Consider the following 22,390-nt stretch of genomic DNA (forward strand, 5'->3'; position numbering starts at 1 on the left):
TGACTTATTCAAGGTTACGCAGTTACAAAATGGTATAATGGGGATAAAGACTATTCAACTCCAAAGCCACACCACTAAACCTCTAGGAAACAATGCTCTAAAAACCTGCCAAGTGAAAACCACAGGGGTGAAAAGAGGAACTTCAACTCAACGTTTGATGTGGTCCAAGATTACTGACCAGGGACATAATTTATTATAACAAGATTTGATTTAAATATATTATGTGATTTGGGGTCAAAGGGAGGTCAACATGAACAACATGAAAAATTCAAAGATATCTTCAGGTCAGCCACATTCCACTGCTTTGTCTCATTTCTTTGTAACTCTTTCACTTACCAGTAACAGAAATTATTTTGTTACTTGTTTATCATACGCCCCTTCTAATTAGAGCATAAGTTCAATAAAGCCAAGAACTTCATCTTTCTTGTTCAGGGCTGAAGTTCCAAGTGTTTCAAGTTAATGCATAAATATTTGTTGAACGATGCATAAATGGCCTTCCTTGGACCTGAACTGCAAAGATTTCAATTTACAAGCTGTGGTTGGACTGGCCATAGTAAAAGGCACATGTCAGGACCAACTGTTTGCTTTGTTAGTTAGGCTAGGGTATACTGAAGAAAGAGGAGGAGGAAGATTGAGTTACCTGGCAAAGATTAAGAACCCCAGAAAGATTTTTATGTGTGCTGTAGATATTTTATGTGTGCATTGGAAACAGAAGTCCTTATTTTAACACAATAATGACATCAAATGTCAAAACGAGCCGCTGGAGGACCCTACCTGCTCTGCTCTCAGGCACATGGGCAATGAGCCATTAACAGTGACTTCCTCCATGTGTCTTTGTTGCCTCTCAAATACATAGGAATTTTTACAAATAACATTTTCGAAAAGGATTTGTTTATTTATACGAAGGGGACAGCTGACACAGAGAGACCTTCATGCACTAGTTCATTCTTCAAATGGCCAACATGGAGCCAGGAGCATTAATAGGGAGCTGTGTTGGAAGTGGAGTAGCCTTGAACTTGCATGGCAGGTGGCTGCTTAGTTTGCTGTGCCGCACAACTGGCTCCACAGATACCTTTTTATATGAAAAATAACTATTTCTCCCCCTCCAATCTCAGTGCAGTGGTGCTATTTTATGTTTTCCCAAATCTCTTTAATGTCTGCTTTTACACCAGATGGCTCGATTCTCCTGTCTGCTTCTATTTTTCAAAAGCCTGTTTGCTAGACACATGTTGGGTACCCTTGGAAAATCTGCTGTACACTTGTGAGCTTGTAAGAAAGGCAAGCAATGTCTGAGAATTACAGGGCGAATAGTTTCCCCTTGAAAGGCTGTGTTGGTGCTCAGCTCGCGTATTGAGGATGACTGTCCTTAGGGTTAATTTTAGACAAGTCAATTGAAAAATTGTAGCGGTTTCACAAAGTGATGATTTACATAGGATTTGATTCATCAGAAGGACAAAAGCATTATCCGACCTTCTGAGTACCCTTAAACACGCAGTTGTCATCAGTCAGAACGACTAAAGTCGCAATAGGGAGCTGCATGCGGACAGCCCCAGAAAGCGAATCGGCAGAAGACGCCACCAAGGTGGTCAGGAGGAAAGCTGTTCTTAGGCGGGAAGGGGAATATGGTGACCAGAGGCTGAGGAGTTGGCAGGAATTGGGTCCACGACAGGGATGCGGAAAGACAGCTGGAGGTAAAGGATGCAGCCAGCTTGGTCTGCATTCTCACCCACGCCGCCCGACGCCGAGAAGAACCGAGGTCGTGCTGCGGCCGATGAGGCCCGCGGGTCAGCGTCCTTCCCTCAGACTGACGGGGTTGGGATTTCCCTTTCAGCGCAGTGGGAAGAAAAGAGATGGCGGGGTGAGCAGTCATGGGAGGCAGACACTCGCTGGCGGGAACCAGAAGAGCGGGAGCAGGAAGAACTCGGAGCGAGCGTGTGGAGGTCGCTGAGGAAGAAGGGCGGTTCCGTTACCCGGCAACCCGGCCTGGGCCCGCCTCTAGCTGGCGTTGCTAGGAGACGACGAGGCCAGGGGGAGGGCGGCGGAGCCGGCCCTACGTGCTGACGCTAATTGTATATGAGCGCGAGCGGCGGGCTCTCGGGTCTTTTTTAGCGCCATCTGCTCGCGGCGCCGCCTCCTGCTCCTCCCGCCGCCGCTGCCGCCCTGAGTCACTGCCTGCGCAGCTCCGGCCGCCTGGCTCTCCGTACTAGCCGCCGGTAACGGATAGGGGCCTGGAAGAGCAGGGAGGGAAGGAGGAGTCGGTCTGGGCGGCCTGCGGGAAGGAAAGGGACGGATGTGTTGGGAGGGGAGACCGAGAGCTGAGGGCCGCCGGCTGCTTGGGGAGGCTCCGTGCCGTGAGGCCGGAGCCGCTGGCCGTGCGGACTCCGTAACCTGAGAGGGACCCCGGAACCGACGCGGGGGACGGCCGAGAGGACGCGGGGGGCCGGCGCGGCCTAGGGGCGGGGGCCGAGGTTGCTTGGATCCCCACCGGCTCCTCCGCGCGGACGGGAGGGAGGCCGCGGCGGCGTCTGGGTGTTGTGAGCAGTCGGCGGCGGCAGCGGCGACGACGACGCCGCGAGGGGACGGGAGGCGGCCTAAATGCGGAGGGTCGGGCCCGAGCCTGGTGCCCGACGCCCCCCAGCTTGTCCCTCCTGCCCGGCCTCCGCTGGTGGCCGTGCTGGGGGGGGATGGAAGGAGCGGCGGAGGCTGCGAATTCCGACGGGAGGGAGGGGGCGGGCGAGGCCGCGCGGCCCGGGCTTCTCCGCCCACAGGAGGCGGCGGCCGCGCGGGGAGGGGAAGGCCCGCGCCGGCGCCCGGCACGTGGTGAGGGGCTGCATGGCCGCGCCGCGAGGCCGACCCCTCGGCCTGGCCTCTGCTCAAAAGTTGTGAAGGGGTGAGGGCTGGGAGTTCATAAAGCAGCCCGACATCCCCCTTGGCTTACTCCGCATCGGTGCGGGAGGAAAGTGAAGAATGTTAGCCGGTGGGTGCGGGGACAGGGTCTCTCCACAGTTAGGATGTTGAAGAATTCAGGCTTGTGAAACGCTTTGTGTTAGGAGTTACAACAAAAGATGCGTTGCTACATCCCAGGTACAGTTGGCGCTTCCGTGGGTGTCACGACAAGGGCTTTTTATTTAGGGAAGATGAGTCCTAATGGAAATAAACTTCTGAACGGTTGCAAGATGACGGTAAGGGCTCTGGCTTGTAATGCTTTTGAATCATGCAGGCTTTTAAACAAATGGGCTGCTTTATTGACGTTTCCACACTAAGGTGCTTCACTGGCTTCTCAAAGATGGAGGGGTATGGGCTAGAATGAGGTGTTCATGCAGAGTGAGCCCAGAGTGCCTCACTTCATTGCAGATCTTAAAAGATGGGCCATAAGAGAAGATGGGGCTAGCGGCCTTTCTGGTAGAGCCAGGCTCTCAGGATGTCTTCTAGGAACCCCATTGTAGACTACCCTGAAAAGGGAAACCACAGCTTAAACTGCTTATCTGCAAGAATCTGAAAAATTTGTAGCATCAAAATATCTTTTGACCCTAATGTTGGGGGCTATTTTCTTTTGAGCTTAAATAATGCTATTTATAGCTGCATTTGATTGGATAAGGGGCAGAACTACTGTAAGGATAGAAACATAATTCCGAGAGGTTCAGTGAAGTTTCCATTGATCTTCAAGGAGTCGTGTGCCTTTGGCATGCTGGAAGTTAGCTAAATTCACGTAAATTGTACGGTTCTGAGGATAGGTGAAACTAGTTAAGTAGGTGAGCTTGGACATCTAATATTATAAAATACTGACTTAACAGATGCTCTTTTCAAGCCAATATTGTTTTTAATCTACTGAGAATGGTAAAGTTTCATCGTATCAACTGGGAAATCATTGTAAATTTTATATTGAAAGGTACCTAAATTTATATTAGGCCCACTAATTGATAACGGCAAATAACAGTGCTTGCCTTTTCATGAAGCCCCCACACCCCCTTAAAAAAAAAACCTAGTTAAATCAAAATACTGTCCCTTATTTTTCTAATTGCCTATGTTGGTGCCAGGATTCTCTTCTAAACGTCCTAAAAAGAATTCAGGACAGCTTTTTTTTTTTTTTTTTTTTTTTTTAAATAGGGGTGAGGGCTCAAAGAGGCAGAATCTGTTGCATTACAAGGTATGAAGGAAGGTGTTCAACTTTGGATATTTGAAATATAATAATGAAAGGATGAATCCTCATTCTCTTTAAAACAAATACTACTGGTCATTTCTTAAAGTTTAATCGAACCTGTAATTGCTTTTGTTTAAGTGTTGTAGCACCTAAAGTTTGGCCATGTATGTAAGAAGAGCCTAACAGGCAAATGATGGTTGCCAGGATAAAAAGTGTTGAGTTGTGATGACAGCTATGAAAGGAAAAGACAGAAGGGAGCTCAGGGTATTAAGAACATCCTTTATGAAACAAAACAAAAAAACACATCCTTTCCACTACACACAGGATTCATAGAAATAACAATGATATTAAGTCTCTTTTCAAAACAGTTTCATCTGGGTAAGTTCCTTTCCACATTGGGCGGCGCAGGGATTAGCTGAGAGCTTTTGTTTCACACACATTCTTGAGCGTAGTGCCAGTATATGGCAGCAGGTTGCTAGAGCACATTATTGAAAGTATAGAAAGTGGCTTTTATACTTGGTTACCAGCTCTGCCTTTTATTGCTATATGCATCTATACATTTCATCATGCTTAGAAAAATTTTGTACATCTTTTATTGGTAAAGTGGGTAGTCTGAAATAAAGTACAGAAGAACACAACATGATTGAACAGTTGGCATTTACATGATGGTTATTCTAGCATTTTTGTAAGTTTCCATATGTATTATTAATTCACTTAACATTTTAAGAAGTAGGTAATAGTAGCATTTTAGCTGAGAAAATGCGACAATATGGCCCAAGAATTTGTCCATAGTTAATTAACAGAACAGTAACTTCTGATGGTTTTGTATTGGTTTTTATTATTTTCATTTTGAAAAGAATAGCAGAGATCCTCTGTTCTGATTTGTTGAGCACACACCTACAACAGCCAGGGCTAGGCCAGGTTGAAAGCAGGAACTACCTCTGGGTTTCTCATGTGGATGACATGTAACTAAAGTAAGCTCTCTTAAGAAATGTGGATGTTCCAAGGGCAGTCTATACACACACACACACACACACACATATATATAAATTATACTTAGCAGCAGTGATGTTGGCCCTTTAGAAATACTTTATCTTGGATTCCACTGACCTCTGGGTAAGGAGCTATAATAGCACTTAGCGTAGTAAGAACTCCCAAAGTGAAATTTGTTCATACATACAGCAAGATTATTTTTGAAAACTTCATGGAAAAGTGGAATTTAAAGTATTAACTTATTTTGACAGTTTTACTTTGTACATTGAAAAATATTCTGTGTACTATGAAAAAGCTGCACGCACTTCAGAAGTCTTTGTGCCAAATTAGACTCAGTCTGTTTTGGTTTTCCATCAACTTGAGGTATACTCAGATAGTTGGGCGGTAACTTCGTGTGTGCTGCTTACACATATATAATTTGGGGACTTGTATGTGGACAAAGTTTTTTTCACCAAGTGTCAGTCGAACCTGGGTGTATTTCTTTGCTATTATATCAAGTGAAACTATGGGTTTTGAGATAGATTAGGCAGAAAATAGTGTTGATATGTAGGTGTCCCATTTTCATTTGAATGTCATAAAATTTCAGTTCTTAAAAATTATAAAGTGAACAGATTTCATGCTTTTAATATATACAAATTTTAAAATTAATTTAGTTTTTTATTTGAAAGGCAGACTTTTTACAGAGGAAAGACAGAGCCTTCCACCTGCTGATTCACTCCCCAAATGGCAGCAATGGCTACAGCTGATAATGATCTGAAGCCAGGAGCCAGGAGCTTCCTCTGGGCCTCCCATGTGGATACCAGGACCATTTTGCTTTCCCAGGGAGCTTAATCAGAACTAAGCAGATAGGACATGAACTGTTGCCCATTTGGGATGCCGGCACTTGCAGATTAGCCTGTTGAGCCATTGCAAAGGCCCCAAAAGTTCAGTTCTAAACTGAATGTTAATGCTGCTTAAGCAAGTGATCATAAAGATAGTGGTGTTCAACCATGAGGTCATGAGGGAGCCAAATTAAGTACTGACTTCCTGGACCGTAGAAGGTAGGTTTTTCTTTTTAATGTGTCTGCAATACTGATTTGTTTAAAGTAGGTTTGGAATGAGGAGAGGTCTGTGATAGAGGAGAATTTATACTTGGTTATAACCGATGCTCCCTTTGCCTTAAAATAGTTCCATTTTAAAAAAAGTATTATAATGATTATTTCCTGTGAGTGATTTACATTCTCTCTGTATTAAGCAGTGGACTGGTCATGGGTTTCAAAAGTCAGGCTTCTAGGTTTTAGTATCTAGGTGTTTTAATACTTTATCTGAACAAAAGGATAGCCTGTAATAATTTCTCACAAGGTAGACTGTAGAAATTTTAGCTTGGTTCTATTTCTTTGGAAATAGAATTTATTCAGAACAAGGTTTACCAGAATAAGAAGGTAGAAACTTTCTGGTTATCTACAGGAGTGCAAATATTTAATTTTTGTGGTCTCATTCACTTATTCTGACTTTCCTTCAGGTTAAAATTTGCCTCAGGCGTGTTGTTTAGGAACTAACATGTTATTCTTGCCTTGGGTTGTGAGTTGAACCTTTTTTCCTGCTATTGTAGTGATATACAATATAACCAAGGGAAGCTGACTGGACTTTGAAGCTCTACAGAGCTCCTGCAGATGGGTTCCTACGGCCGGAATCAAGATCTGCAATGCAGAACCTTTAGTTGATTTACATTTGGAGTTTAAGTGATTGTTTTATACTGTGTATGTGTTCACTCTGTGTTGCAGGCTTATTTAAAAAGCATATTTTTCTTCAGAATTAACATGGTATGTTTCTAGTCTTTTGGTCATCCTAGAAATTAACTTCAGATTGTTCGAATACTTTTAATCCATATCCTTCCCCTGTTCAAACTACTGACTGTAGTGTTGGATGCACTACACGATGCTGTTTCCGGTAATACCTTTATAAATGTGCAGATGTCCTTTATTTTACCTTAGAATTCCCATTGGGATCACTTGCCTTATATCTAGGGAGTGTGCTTATAGATTTATTTATTTTTATGGGAAAGTCAGATTTATAGAGAAGGAGAGACAGAAAGATCTTCTCTGCACTGATTCACCACTCCCCCCAAGGGGCTGCAGTGGCCAGAACTGAGCTGATCAAAACCCAGGAGCTTCCTCTGAGTCTCACATGCAGGTGCAGAGTCCCAGGGATTTGGGTTCTCTACTGCTTTCCTAGGCCACAGGCAGGGAGCTGAATGGAAGTGCAGCAGCTGGGACACTAACTGGCGCCCATATATGATCCTAGCACATGTAAGACAAACACTTTAGTCACTAGGCTACCAAGCCCCAGCTTCCTTCTTAGTGAATGTTTTGATTGGGTATAGAGTCTTAAGATCGTTAGTTATTTTTGACGATTAATATCTTTTGGTGTGTTGATGGGAAGAAGACGTCTGTCAGTGTTTTGTACTTTTGAGGTTAAACTCTTGTGTACATTTGGGATGACTTCTTTGTGTTTGGTTCCATGCCTTTCTATTTCTACTTAAGTGTCATTTTCTTTTTTCTTTTCCTTTCCCTTTCTCCTTCCCTTTTTTAAGCTGTTCTTTTCTTTTGGCTTTTTAAAGCTATCCTGATTGGTGTTTCTGGAGCTACCTGAATCTGGGTTAATGTGTTTGTTTGCTTCACAAAATTCTTAGCTGTGGCTATGTCCAGATAGTCTGTTTTTAATCTGTTTTTTTTACTTCTGTAACTTGTATGAACTATTTGTTAGAATTTCTTGTGTCCTGCATTATTGTTTTATTTATTCATTTTGAAAGGCAGAGTTCTAGGGAGAAACATTTTCTATCTGCTGCCTCACTCCCTGAATGAGTGCAGTGGTCAAATGCAGGATCCATGGACTTATCCCTGATGTCCCATGTAGGTGCAGGGGCCCAAGACTTTGGGCATTCTTACCTGCTTTGCCAAGCACATCAGCAGTTAGCTGAATTGGAGGTGGAACAGTGGGACTTGAATATGTAATGTGTCTGACAATAGTGGCTTTACCTGCTATGCCACAGTCCTGGCCCTTGTTTTTCATTTTGCTGTCTTTTGTCCTTTAATCTTTACCACGTTTTAGAAAGTTTCTTCTATACTTCCTTTGGCCGGCTTAGTTCTCTCTCCAGCTGTCTTTGGGTGGGTTTGAATCTACTTTTTTTCTTTAAACTTCTGAAAGAAATTCTTTTAATTCTTTTCCAGATTTTAAGTATGCTCTTAATACCAAAAATATCACCTTAATGGATGATTGCTTCTTGCAGATGTCACATTTTTTTTTCTTCCTTTCTTTCAAGGATCTATTTTTTGGTTTTACTTGAAAGAGTAAGAGGGAACAAGGGAGGGATAGAAAGATCGTCCAGTTGCTGGTTCATTTCCCAAATGGCCAGTAGGTCACTAGCGTGGTCTGAAACTGAGAACCAGGAGCCTCTTCCGGGTCTCCTATGTGAGTGCAGGGGTCCAAGGGCTTGGGCCATCCCAAGCTGCTTTTCTGGGCCATTAGTAGGGAGTTTGGTTGGAAGTAGAACAGCTGGGACTGGTGGCACAGGTGGAGTATTAGGCTGCTGTGCCTCCATGCTAGGCCCAAATACCATGGTTTTATTTACTATTTTTTAAAAATGTATTTATTATAAAATCAGGTTTACAGAGAGGAAGCAATGGCCAGAGCTGAAAACAGGAGCTAGGAGCTGCTTCTGAGTCTCCCATGTAAGTGCAGAATCCCAGGGTTTTGGGCCATTCTCTTACTGTTTTCCCAGGCCACAAGTAGGGAACTGGATGGAAAGTGGAGCAGTTGAATATGAACTGTTGCCTATATGGGATCCTGGTGCATGCAAGGCAAGGACTTAGCCTCTAGGCTACCATGCCGGGCCCAGATACCATGTTTTCAAACCAGATGATAGCCTCTTGGTTTATGTCTACAGTTTGTTTCTAGTGTGTATGATAATTGAGCCTCTGTAGGACTCTGTTGTATTCTTTTATTTGGATCCTATTGCCCTTGAAAAGTATTTGTATGAAGTGTTGGAGGTCTAGGTGTCTTTGATATATATTTGGATGCACAGCTACTAGGACACAAGCCTGTAGCTTAAGGTTCAGGAACAACTATCAATAATCTTTTCTTTTTTTAAAGATTTATTTTTATTATTTTTTTATTGGAAAGGCAGATATACAGAGAGGAGAGACAGAGAGGAAGATCTTCCATCCGATGATTCACTCCCCAAGTGAGTGCAACGGCTGATGCTATGCCGATCTGAAGCCAGGAGCCTCTTCCGGGTCTTCCACGCGGGTGCAGGGTCCCAAAGCTTTGGGCCGTCCTAGGCTGCTTTCCCGGGCCACAGGCAGGGAGCTGGATGGGAAGCGGGGCTGCCGGGATAGAACCGGCGCCCATATGGGATCCCGGGCGTGCAAGGCGAGGACCTTGACCACTGCGCCACCGCGCCGAGCCCCAATAATCTTTTTTTACCAGTGTTAATCTGTATAATCCCGTGGCTTTAATGGAAGTAGGAATTTTTCACAATTCTTGGCAGTAGTCCCATGTATGATAAATAAAATTCCATTAATTTTTAATGTTAGGAAGTGCAATGAGATTAATACAGGTATTAGTGTAAACTTATATTTCAGTGTGATCTGATTGAGAACAGCTGTCTCAGAAGCTGGATACTTGTTTGCGGTGCACATTTTTGACCCTATTGTGTTGGACCTTCATGGTTCAGGATTTGAGAACAGTCCTAAGAATTTTTTTTTTACGTTTAGATTTACAAAGTGATACATTCAGAGTCCTCACCACCTTTTAGCCAATTTCTCTTGTGGTTGAAATCTTAAACTATTGAAGAATCTGTGTAACTACATTAAAGGGAAGGAAGTTTGTACAGTTGTATCCCATTTCCTAGTGCTTGGGTTTGAGTTCTGCCTCAGCTCCCCTGTTCATTCTTGTACCCTGAGAAGACAGCAGGGGATGATGGATCAGATGGGGAGTCCCTGACAGTCCACTAGTCCTAGGTTGAGTTCTGGGTTCCTCCTGACTTAAGGGTTGTCTGATTCCAGCTGTTGTAGTCCTTTGGAAATTGGTAGATGTTGTTTGTTTCTGTCTGTTGTCCTGGCTTTCTGGTTAATAAAAAATCAATAAGAATTACCATCAAAGCTAGTTATTCTGTAGAACCACTGACCTTGTATTAGGATAATTAAAAATAGTCCAATGAAACATAGCTTATGTTTGAGTGCTTATTAAATGCCAACCACTGGTTAAGACCTTCATAAAAATTTCCTTCTTGGGTTTGAAATGTAAGCCAGTGAGAACATTTTTTTCTGCTTTTTAGTAGATTGCTACAAAGCTGGTGTCAGCCACAATGATCAGACTCCAAATTTAGGCCACCTTTTAAAAGTGTATACAACCAAAAAGAAATGTAATGTAACTGAGAGTTAGCATGTTGGAGTCATCATCTGCCTCTTTAATGAAGAAAGGAGAAAAAAGTTTCACTGTTAGAGTTTTAAGTTCTGGGCCCAGTGTGATGGCTCAGTGGATAAATCTGCATATTGTAAGTGCTGGGATCCTTTATGGGCACTGGTTTATGCCCAGGCTGCCCCACTTCCCATCCAGCTCCCTGCACACTTGTGGGAAACCTGGAAGGAAGAAGCACCTGGCTCCTGGCTTCAGATCTGCTCAGCTCCTGCCATTGATGTCACTTGGGGAGTGAACCAGCAGATGCATGTTTCTCCTTAAATCTCATCTGCCTTTCCAATAAAAATAAATGAATTTTGAGATTCATTTATTTTACTTGAAAGTCAATAACAGGGAAAATGAGAGTGGTCTTGCATCTGCTGACTAACTACCCAAATGGCTGCAACGGCCAGAGCTAGGCAGGTCCAAAGGTGCGATCCAGGAGCTGCTTCTAGGTCTCCCATGTGGCTACAGTGACCCGAGGATTTTGGCCATCCTCTGCTGCTTTTTCTAAGCATACTAACAGGGCGCTGGATCCGAAGTGGAGTAACTAGGATTCAAACCCATACCCATATAAGATACTGGAACCTCCACTGTAGGATTAGAGCACTATAGCACTACCTTGGTTCCAGGATTTCTTTCAAAGTTTGACTACTGATGTTTTAAGAAATGCTGCTTATTTAATTTAACTCAGCAAATTTCAAAATGTTATTTTGTTTTTGTATGTTGAAAGACTAAATAATGCAGAGTGAAAAATAAGTTTTTCATCCCCTCTAAAACGATTTGAGACATAGCTCCTTTTCATAGCAAGGAGCCAGCAGCTTAATCCAGGATCTCTACAAGGATGGCTGGTATCCACCTTCAGTGTCACCTGCTTCCTCCCAGGGTGTACTGCTTCCTCCCAGGGTGTACATTAAAAGAAAGCTTAGGCATGGAGCTGGGGCTTAAACCTAGGTGCCGTGATAGGTGATGTGATAATCAGTGTTGTAATTGCTAGCCAAATGCCTGCCCCAGGAAGGTTTTCATTATAAAGTGTGCTCATCATCCACCAGCGTGAGATGAAACGGAGCAGGCCGGGCCAGGCTATAACACCCAGTGACAAATGCCAAGGTGAGATGGGCCAGGCCAGACTGGGCTGCAGCACCCACCAGCTTGATGTGGGGTGGTGAGCCCAGTAGGGGAGCTCTGGGGACTCTCCTAGTGAGCGTGAGAGCTGGGACTAGGGGCAGAGCAGGCTGGGCAGGGCTACACCTTTTGGCCTACATGTGAACTGGATTTGGGGGAGAGCTAGGCTGGACCAACTGTATTCACTGGTGCTGGCGTGAGCCAGAATAAGGGAAGGCTGGTTCGGCTTTGCTGCAGTATCAGCTGGCAAGTGCTGGAACAGGGGCAGTCTCTGACAGGACTGGGGAGTGGGCCCAGTAGGGAAACTGTGGGTACCCCTCTCATGGGGCTGAAACTCTCACTGACAGCATGAGACTGGGGATGGGCCTGACTAGACAGGCAGTGGCACCTGCTGGCATGAGTGTGGGCTGGAGGGTGAGTTGGTTGGGATGAGTTAGGCTTCAAGGCCCAATTATGTATATGAAATCTGAATGGGAAGTGGGACAGACCAGACCAGTCCACTGTACACATTGGCAGACAAAGAAACCAGGGCTGGGTTCCAGCCCAGTGGGGGCTATTGGGAGTCGCTTCAACCAGGCTGCAGCTCCCAGTGGTGTACTTAGGAGCTGACTGTGTGGAAGGTGGTGTTGGACTGGGCCGCAGTTGGGAGATGGGGCTAGAAATGGATCTGACTTAACGATAGCAGGTGCAATTGCCAGTGTGGAAGTAGGCTGATGTGGGTGATGGAACGAACTGAACCCTGTGCAGGTGGGCAAACGTGGGAAATAGGTCTGAGATCACCTCAGATGAGATTTCTTTGAGGGCTCCCTCCACCTGGGTCGCTGTAATAACTCCGACTGTGGGGAGAGAAGGACCTGTGGTATGACAATGGAGTGCATCTGTTAGAGCTGGACCTCCTCGGTGGCTTTGACAGAGCAGCAGTGGATGGCGTGCCTGGAGGCACATGGAGAATGGGTCACATCCTGGAGCCTGCAGAGGACACCTGGTACCATAGCAGAAGAAGCAGGGCAGAACAAATTGATCATCTACCCCAGTGAAGCCTGACAGCAAATGGAGACTCAGAGGTGGACTGTGTCTAGCAACAGACTTTAAATATATATCTGCAAGGTCGACAGCACAGCGTTTCAGAACTATCAAAACCACTTGAGCAGAACTCTTTAGGCATGCTCCACCGTGGGGACTTTGGGATGACATCGGGAGGCTGGGTATGGCTTCTCCCCTTGAAGAAGGGAAAAAAATGTGGATGCAAAGGTCTCACCTCTTTTCCCTGATTCAGGACTCTTCCCACCCTAACCAATTATGTGAACATTATCAAAAATAAATTTTTAAAAATGTGCTCATGCATTTTTTTGTTTCATATATTCAAACCTGAATTTTGCATTGATGTTCTTTCTACATCAATGCAGATCAACATTTTTGACATTAAAATATTCTGTTTGATTGTTTAGTGTTAGCACTAAGCTTATGGCAATGCAGTCAATGATTGGCAAAAGCATCTTAATGTGTGATCCATTGGGAGAGAGACCGTAGAGGTCAAACTAATTCAGAATCACAAACTTGAAAGATTGTATGATGGGAAGGAGTAGAGCTTCAGGCTCCATGATGACACCACAGGTTAAGCCACCAACTGCAATGCTGGCCGTCCACCATGAGTGCTGATCAGAGTCTTGGCTCTGGATTCCACATCCCGAAAGGTTTCCTGCTACTGCGCCTAGTGAAACAACAGAAGTTGGCCTACGTGCTTGTGCCCCTGCCCTTGCTTCACAGATCCAGATGAAACTCGTGATTTCCAGCTGATCCAGCCCTGGCTGTTGTGGCCATTTGGAAAGTGAACTGGCATTTGAAGCTCCCTCAGTTTCTCCTGCCTCTTTGTCTAACTTTTTTTTTTTTTTAAGAATGAAAAAAGTGTTACTGTTCTGTAGAAGAATGTGCAAATTAGAAAAGAATGTATCTGAAGGAGTAAAACTTGGAGCTGAAAGCCAGATAATATACAGGGACATCTTCCAGATTTTGTCACTATCTGTAGGTTATTGGATGGGGAAAGGGCCTTAGTTTTTTGTTTTTGTTTTTTGTTTTTCTCCTGGTGTGGCACATGGTCCTAAGTCTAGAGAAAGACATTTAAAGCTTTTGATAGTCCCTTGCTGAAATTACTCTGTAAAAAGCAATAATTTATAGAACACTGCCTAAATTTCACACTATTTTACCTGCATTATAAAAATCCTTGGGGTTGAATGTGGTGGCACAGTAGTAGTGGATTAAGCTCGCACTGCAGTGCTAGCATCCCTTGTGGGTGCTGGTTCAAGCCCTGTCTGCCACACTTGCACTTCCCAGTCTAGCTCGCTGGTTATGCTCCTGTGGTTAGATCCCTTCGCCCGTGTAGGAGACCCCCAAGAGTTTCCTAGCTCCTGGCTTCTGTCTGGCAGATTTCTCAATCTCCTGCATGGGTCAGGGGCCCAAGCACTTTGGTTGTCATCATCTGCTTTCCCAGTGATATTAGCTAAATTAGAAGTGGAATAACTGGGCCAGGCGCGATGGTACAGTGGTTAAGGTCCTCACCTTGCACGCCTGGGATCCCATATGGGCACCGATTCTAATCCTGGCAGCCCTGCTTCCCATCCAGCTCCCTACATGTGGCCCGGGAAAGCAGTCTAGGACAGCCCAAAGCTTTGGGAACCTGCACCCGCACGGGAGACCTGGAAGAGGCTCCTGGCTTCAGATCAGCATAGGGTCGGCTGTTGTACTCACTTGGGAAGTGAATCATCGGACGGAAGATCTTCCTCTCTGTCTCTCCTCTCTGTTATCCATCCGCCTTTCCAATAAAAATGAAATAAATCTTTAAAAAAAAAAAGTGGAATAGCTGGGACCCAAACGAGGTGATGTTGTAAATAGGGGCTTAACTCCAATGACCCGACACTGGCCCCTGGATTTTAGTTTTTTTAAGGTGAAAAGTTAATTTTAACATGAACTTTTTTTTACATTTAGTTCAGATTTTTAAAGTAGTCTTGAATTACCTAAGTCATTTAAATAAACAGGTTTTGCTTTGTTCTATCTTAATCTGACAGTTAAAGGGTCTCATTCACTATGTCACTCCCCCAAAATCACTGAAGGCTGGGATGGGCCGAAAATACAGTTGAAAATAAAGTGAATGTATTGAAGGCAGGAGTCAGGAATTCATTCCAGAGTTTCCCATGTGGATGGCTGAGGCCCAAGCACTTGGGCTAGCTGAACTTCATAGCTGGCCCCAGGTTTTGGATTTTTTGTGGAAAGATACTTTGGGCATGTTATGATAAATCCCAATAATTCATTCAGGTCTGCTAATTATGGAGTTTACAGTGTGTGTATCTGCGTACTTTGGGAGGCTGAAAGGTAGTTGGTTATCAGTGATGCTACGAGAGGCATGTTTGAAGACTCATGTTTTATATGGTATAGGGTAAGATCCAGGATTTTCTAAAACTCATGAAATATTTTATAAATGCAATAATTAGTTTTTTTAAGCTCTCAGATGACATGAGTAACAGATTTTTTAAAATTGAGTTTGCTGAAAATAATACAGTTGAAAATAAAGTGGATGTATTATGAGTGCTGATTAGGCTTAAAAACTTAAGCAAATCTTGACCATTATTTTTAAGTGAATAAATAAATATGCTTGTGTTCTGGTCCTTTCCTATGATCTGTAGAAAATTTCAGACCTTTTCTGTTGGTGCCATTGTAGTGATACATACACTGTAGTTTCTGAGAGCCTGTTGGTAACTTGATTTTTGGAAAACTTGCCTCAAGAATTAATTTGGTGACTGTTTTTTTTAAAGTATTTGTGTGTTCTATGATTTTTTTTTAACACTGATGCTATTTTAAAAGAAATGTACATTTGTTGATCTATTTCAGTCTAATGTGGTTTTACTGGTTTTAAGCAAGTTAAGTATTTTAACATTAATATTTTTCTCTTTAGGTATTTGGAGTTCTTACAACATGGCTGATATTGACAAGTAAGTGGCAAATAATTAGTTCCTTTTCAGACATTTAATGTCACTTTGTACTATGTGTTGTTAACAGCAGTACAAATTATGTGTTATTAATATGTATGCAATACCTCATGCTGAGTACTAGTAAGTATCCAAGTTAAGGTATTACAATAAGGCAATACAGATAATGATAGTCACATAATAAATAAGACATTTGTCAGTGTTTATTAGAAAAGTGCTCTGTAGTGTGATAACGATCATAAATGTATGGAATTCAGTTTTGGCTACATTGTATCTCCCAAAGATCTTTTTGTTACATTAAAATATATATGTCAGATGTGTATATTTATGTAGAGTTTAGATAAGACATGTAAGTTAAAATGCATTGTTAGAGTCCCTGTGTGCCCTTTCTTAGCTGAATTGTTCACCTTTCTTCAGAGATGTGAGAACTATCCTGACTGTTGTCTAATTCATTTCTTTTTAAGTTTTACTGCCTGTAAGTTCTTAGCCAGTGTAGCTGAATAAGAGTATTATCACTGCTGGTTAAAAACTCCAAGATAGGACAATATAAAGCAAAAGGTATTTGGATCAGGCTTCAACTCTCCTGAGGTTTTACAAGGATTTGTTGCAGAGAAGTCATTGGACAAGGGTCTAGGACAGAATGATTTAATCGAGTTTGCATGCGGTAGAGTCCTGGGTGCTGGGGTTGAATTGTGTGATATTTGTTGCCTGTGATCTTGAAGTAGCCTACTGACTAGAAGTCAACAGGTGGCTAAATAAAACAAAGCACTTTGGGATTATTTGGACCGACAGTGGTTCTCATCAGTTGTAAGTACTAGGGAATGAAGGAGGGATGGCAGAGACCTTTAGCACAAGGTCAGCACATAGAAAAAGGTGTAAAATTGTAGGCCAGTCTTCAATTCAAAATTGTTTCCAAGTTTCACTGCTCTAATCTGAATAGCCTAACTATTATTACAAGATTCATTGTGATCTATTTTACTGCCTTCCTGATGTTTCTTTTTGGTTTGCTGTGTGCTTTATCCCATGGTGTTTTCATGTTTGAAGAGTACAAGGGAAGTAAATTATTTGATACATTGTGTGACTGAAAATGATTATTCTACCCTTAGTTTGGCTATAAAATTCTTCCAATATTTTGAAGGCGTTGCTCTGTTTTCATCTTTTCAGTGGTGCTGTGTTGGGAGTTCAGAGTAATCACTCTTGTTCATTTTTATTGATACGTTTTTATATGTCTGTGTGTTTCTGGAAGCTTCTCTGGCTTTAGAAGTGTGAAATTTATTTTCGTCTATGTTGAGAGTGGGATCCTCTTCCATTTACTTGTAAATGCCCACAAGAGTTGCTGCTAGACCAGGTGGAGACCTGGAGCTGAAAACTCAATCGAAAGTCTCCTTGTGGGTTCAGGACCTCAACACTGGAGCTGTCATCTGCCCCCAGTTTGTTTTAGTGTAAGCAAAGGAGGCAAGACTCAGACCTATCCCTCATGGAATATGGGTGCCCCAAGTGGCAGCTTAACGTGCTACACCCACCTCATTTAGGGGGCATTTGTGACTTTGCTGATTTCCTTGCTGGTTTTTTTTTTTCCTCTGAAGCTTTAATGAAATGCCATTCATTGGATTGGTCTTCTTTTGTCTTACTTTGCATCTTTGCTTGCCTCTGTGCTGTTGTTCATATTTGAACAGATCTGAAGAAGCTTTTTTGACTCTTAACGTTGAGTTTTTAAATCTATTTCGTTTTTAAGAGCTCTCTTCTTTTCAATTGCTGTTTTTATAATATCCTGTTCCTACTTTGTTGACTCTTTTCTATGGATGTTCTTCCCTGGGATAGTCTATTTGCTCTTACATTTTCTTTCCCCACTTGTTTTTAGTTTGGCTGATGAGATTTTCCTCAAGTACGAGATAATACTTAGTTGTCTGGGTTGTCTAGGATGAATGTTGAAGCTGTTGAGGGTTAAATTTTCAGTGTTTGAAAGGACTGTCAGTTCGAGATTTTACTATCAGCAAAATGAGCATTTGTCATTAGGAGCCCTAATGTCAGTGGACCTCCTTTTTTTTCTGGACTTGTTAAATTTCCAACTAAACAGTGTCTAGGTCAAGATTTGGCTTCACAATCTAGCCATATCTGAACCGCAGGGTCCTTTATTGCCATATTTCAGGAGGGGGGAGGAGATACAAGGCAGTCTGCTGCTTACCAATTTTCAATCTTGTTCTAGCCAGCTTCACTGGCCAGTCCGCCAGTCTTGCTTCAGAAGTGGAATTGATACAATGCATTAATGCCAATTTTGATTTCTCTAAGATTTACTATTTTTATTGGAAAGGCAGATTTACAGAGAGGAGAGACATATCTTCCATCTGTTCCTTTACTCCCCAAATGGGCTCAGTTACCAGAGCTGAGCCCATCTGAAGTCAGGAACCAGAAGCTTGTTCCAGGCCTCCCAGATGGATACAGATCATAAGGTTTTCGGCTGTTCTCGGCCATTCTTCCCAGGTTACAAGCAGGGAGCTGGATGGGAAGTAGGGCCACCGGGACCCGAAATGGCCCATATGGGATCCCGGCACTTGAAAGGCGAGGACTTTAGCTGCTAGGCTACTGTACCTGGCCTGGGGTTTTTGTTTTTTGTTTTTCATAGACCATTTATACTAGTCCTGGGTTTTCCCCACTGCCGCCTTAAACTTCAGATGTCGGCAAAGTTGATTATGGCTTGACTGTTGGCCCAGTTTGAAAAGTTTTGCTAGTGTGTGTGTGTTTGTGCCTCTGTGTTTAATTTCTTCATTGCAATTTTAGTGGAGATTCTGGAAAGGTTTATATCAGATGAGCTGGTATACTCTTCAATCTTAACTTTGGGACCTTCATTTTACTTTACTTCTAAAAAAATTAAATTGGTTATACAGCTTGAGTTCTCCTTATTTTATTTTTAATGCGTGTTAGCCTTATGAGATGGAATAAAATTAGGATCTTTAAAATAGGAGTAGCAGACTTTTTGAATGGCTTCATAGAAAATACCTTTGCATTTTGGATAAATTAATGTGTTTGTGTCCAATAAAATTTGGTGTGTAGAAATAGAAGTAGGGCAGATTTGTCTACATTGACATTCTTTGTGGATACCTGATTCAATGTCTTGTTAGATGTAGCTGTTGGTTAAATGGTTGAAGACGCTGGAAGAACTGCTCTATCTTAAGGCATTGGCCTTTAACATCGATTCTATATAAAGTCTGTAACTCAAATTTTGTAACATCACAAGAGATTTTATGAAGCACCTTTATAAAATAAGTATCCTTAGTCCTCCTCTTTTTTTTTTTAAAGATTTATTTATTTTTTATTGGAAAGTCAGATATACACAGAGGAGGAGGAAAGATGGAGAGGAAGATCTTCCATCCATTGATTAACTCCTCAAGTGGCCACAATGACTGGAACTGAGCTGATCTGAAGCCAGGAGCCCAGAGTCTCCTCTAGGTCTCCCACGTGGGTGCAGGGTCCCAAAGGTTTGGGCTGTCTTTGACTGCTTTCCCAGGCGACAAGCAGGGAGCTGAATGGGAAGTGGAGCTGCTGGGATTAGAACCAGTGCCCATACGCAGTCCCGGTGTATTCAAGGCGAATACCTTAGCCCCTGGGCCACCGCACCAGGCTCCCTTATCCCTCCTTTTAATGTTGGGTATAATCTCATGGTTAAGTAAAAATTTATTCATTACAATGAAATAGAAAGAATGCTGTCCTAGGAAAAGGTAGGCTAAGAGATCTACTCCTTACGTGTTATCGACCCCATCTCTACTATGAAGAAAGTCCAGAGAAAGTGAAACAGGCAGGTGTGGTTGTTCCACAATCCTCAGGATTCAGTATCCAAACTCTTGTCCTGAACTGGTGGCTTCCATCTCCTCAGATGCCCCCTGAAGACCCGTATTGTAGATGGGAGGACGTGCGGGAACAAGATCTTAGAGGCTTCCTAACTATGTGTATTCTTAACAGGAATACTTCAACATTTTGTTCCTCCATTTTTAAAGAATTTTACTGCTGAAGCATAGTCCTAACCACATGTAGCTAAAAGGGAGACTAGGAAATGTGGAGTTAGCTTTGTGGGTTGCTGTTCTGTGTAGAATGGGGATGACTTTACCAAGAATAGTGAAATCAGTGAGTATTACATGCTTCTTGGTATATTCTCCACATACCTACCAAATCAAATCATCTGTATTTCAGCAGATACTCTAAATTGAAAGTTTAAGTACTTCCAGATTGTACTTGTTTACACATGAAGTTAGTGCTTTTAATTTTCTGTCTCACAGGTTTGAAATAAGCATTTTGATTTATGAAATGAATTTAAGTTTTTCTATACTTTTTTTTTTGGTAATTGGTACAATTGAACCATGGTGTGATACTATGATATTGTAGCAAAGAACAGTCTGAACTTGATCAAGATTTGGATGATGTTGAAGAAGTAGAAGAAGAAGAAACTGGTGAAGAAACAAATATCAAAGGTATTATTTTAAATTACTTCAGGTGCCAGTGATTGGCACATGGCTTTCAGAAGAAAGCAATAAGTGCCATTCCCCTTTCTGGGCCTTTGTCCATTGTCCACTTGTCCTCCAGTTCAGTAAGGGTGAGTGTTTTTGGGATGGGTATAGTAAGGGAAAAGGTCTATGGAGATAGTAATTCATCAGACATCACTATTCACTCACAACTTTGGCTGGAATGACATGGTAAGCTGCCTGAGTTTTTATCTGAATTAGAAATTTTAACAAGTAGTCACGGTGGTGATTCTTAGTGATTCTTTAAACAATGACTAATTTTTAATATCTAGAAAATAATGGAGCATCTATATTGTCTTTGAAAATCCATTCTTCCAACAAACAACAAAAATGAAAAGAGTTAAGGGTAGGTAAAAATCACTCAATTTTTCTCAGCAGCAGGTAATTTTTAAAAGGGTAATGGTGAAGAGTTGTGTTATTTCAGGGTTTTACCCTGGATACCTAGGCTGAGAACAGTGAGTTCTAGGTGACTTGGGTTATTTTGAAGCCACCTGGGGGTCAATTACAAAAAGCCTTCTGAACTTACATCTTTCATCACACAGTATTTTCTTACCGAGTACAGGACTGTGTCTTCTGTGATCAACATCTGTGTTTCTGAATGCATGTTGATTATCACAGCTGTGTATCATCCACTATTTGATTTAATGTCAGAAATAAATTGACTTCCAAGAATTCAATTGGGAAGATTAATGGCAATTGTAATATCTGAATTGGTGAAGAAAGGAAAGATAGCATAATTAGTTTTGCATAAATCTGGTTTTTAAGTAGATTGACTATAATTTTTCAAAGCCATTAATAGCCAATTCTTATTTGGATTCAATTATAACCTTTGTCTCAAGTATTAACTTTGTCCATGTATACACAAGTACATTAAACAGGTAACAAATGTAAGCATTCTGATCACTTACTTCATCTTTCTCCCAGGCTTAAAATAGTCACTTTCTTTGCAGTTCTGTGTTGCTTGCCATCTAAGTAATTTCAAGAGTTATAGCTAGGCATCTGGATGAAGCTTTGAGCTTCCCAAACTGCAAGGTGGGTGAGCATGAAGGAACTAGGAAGAGAGAGGATACTGCCAGTAGTAGCAATGCCTTGAGAAATGTGATGCATTAGAAATCATTAGAATCTCAACATGTCCTGGTCATTGGGTTTTCTAAGAGTGTATTTTTCTTTAGCTTGCTTTGTTCATCTCTGCTCACCAGTTTTTGGGTGAGTCACAAAAATTTCATGATTGGATTGTCCTATTTATGAAGCATAATATATTTTCATAAAATCCTTCTTTCGATACCCCCCCTTTTTTTTTAAAGCGCGTCAACTGACTGTTCAGATGATGCAAAATCCTCAGATTCTTGCAGCCCTTCAAGAAAGACTTGATGGTCTGGTAGAAACACCAACAGGATACATTGAAAGGTACAAGTTCTTTTCTGTAGCTGTTTCCTTATTTATCTTTCTGTGAATCAACATTGCTAGTTGTGTCTGTTTTTAAGGCCACCTAGGGTAATGTATGTAATAGAGGAAACCTTAATGTCTGTTAGTATGCAGGATGGTGAGGATTCTTGACAGTTTGAATATTTGGCCAGTGCTACCTGTCTAGAATTGGTCTTTTGAAGTTTATTTTAACTCCACAGAAAATAGATTTTAACCATTGCTGTGATAGTTTTAGGTTTATTAGACATATGCAGGATTAGAAATATAGATATGACATAAGTCATTAACAGTAGCCTGTGTATATTATGATTTTAAAGCCATTCAGACTGCTATCTTTGTGTGTCTAGTTAGTTTCTAAATGTTGACAAATTCTCTGTGGTGTATGTCAACTATTATCTTCTTTTTCTTAAATGGACTCCTGTCTCTATCAACACAAATTTTATTGAAGTGGACAGGCTTGCACATGTCCTTTAAGAACTATAAATTTCTTTGGGACCTGTATTCTGTCTGTATTGGGGATGCTAGTAAATAGCATTTACAAGGCTTAAGTACTTCGGTCATTATTTTTGGCATTTCTGTATCTAGCACACAAATGTTGCTTTATCTTTGTGTTTCTGCTGAAAATTGCATCCAACTCTGGGGTTTTTTAAGGTACATACTCATTTTTCACTTCAAGATTTCTTTCTTTACTTGCTTATAAGGTAGAGTGAGAGAAAAGGAGGGAAGGGAGAGATCATCCTTCTCTGTGCTGGTTCACAACTGCTGATGCCAGG

General features: G+C 42.1%; 1 protein-coding gene across 4 annotated transcripts in view; it reads left to right on the forward strand.

Moving 5' to 3' along the window:
• Positions 1-2,099: 2,099 nt before the first annotated feature.
• Positions 2,100-22,390, forward strand: part of NAP1L1 (nucleosome assembly protein 1 like 1) — a 34,928-nt gene continuing 14,637 nt past the window's right edge. For 3 of the 4 annotated variants that reach the window (XM_040981375.1, XM_040981384.1, XM_040981394.1), the window contains exons 1-4: positions 2,100-2,213; positions 15,645-15,681; positions 20,056-20,141; positions 21,497-21,599. In XM_040981375.1, coding sequence (XP_040837309.1) covers positions 15,665-15,681; positions 20,056-20,141; positions 21,497-21,599 — 206 coding nt within the window. In that variant the 5' untranslated portion in view covers positions 2,100-2,213; positions 15,645-15,664. The remainder of the gene's footprint in view (positions 2,214-15,644; positions 15,682-20,055; positions 20,142-21,496; positions 21,600-22,390) is intronic. The other variant, XM_040981403.1, reaches the window with a different exon arrangement.

The sequence above is a fragment of the Ochotona curzoniae genome, unplaced genomic scaffold, assembly GCF_017591425.1.
Source record: "Ochotona curzoniae isolate NIBS_2020 unplaced genomic scaffold, NIBS_Ocur_1.0 contig_1014, whole genome shotgun sequence".
In the NCBI taxonomy this organism is placed as follows: domain Eukaryota; kingdom Metazoa; phylum Chordata; class Mammalia; order Lagomorpha; family Ochotonidae; genus Ochotona; species Ochotona curzoniae.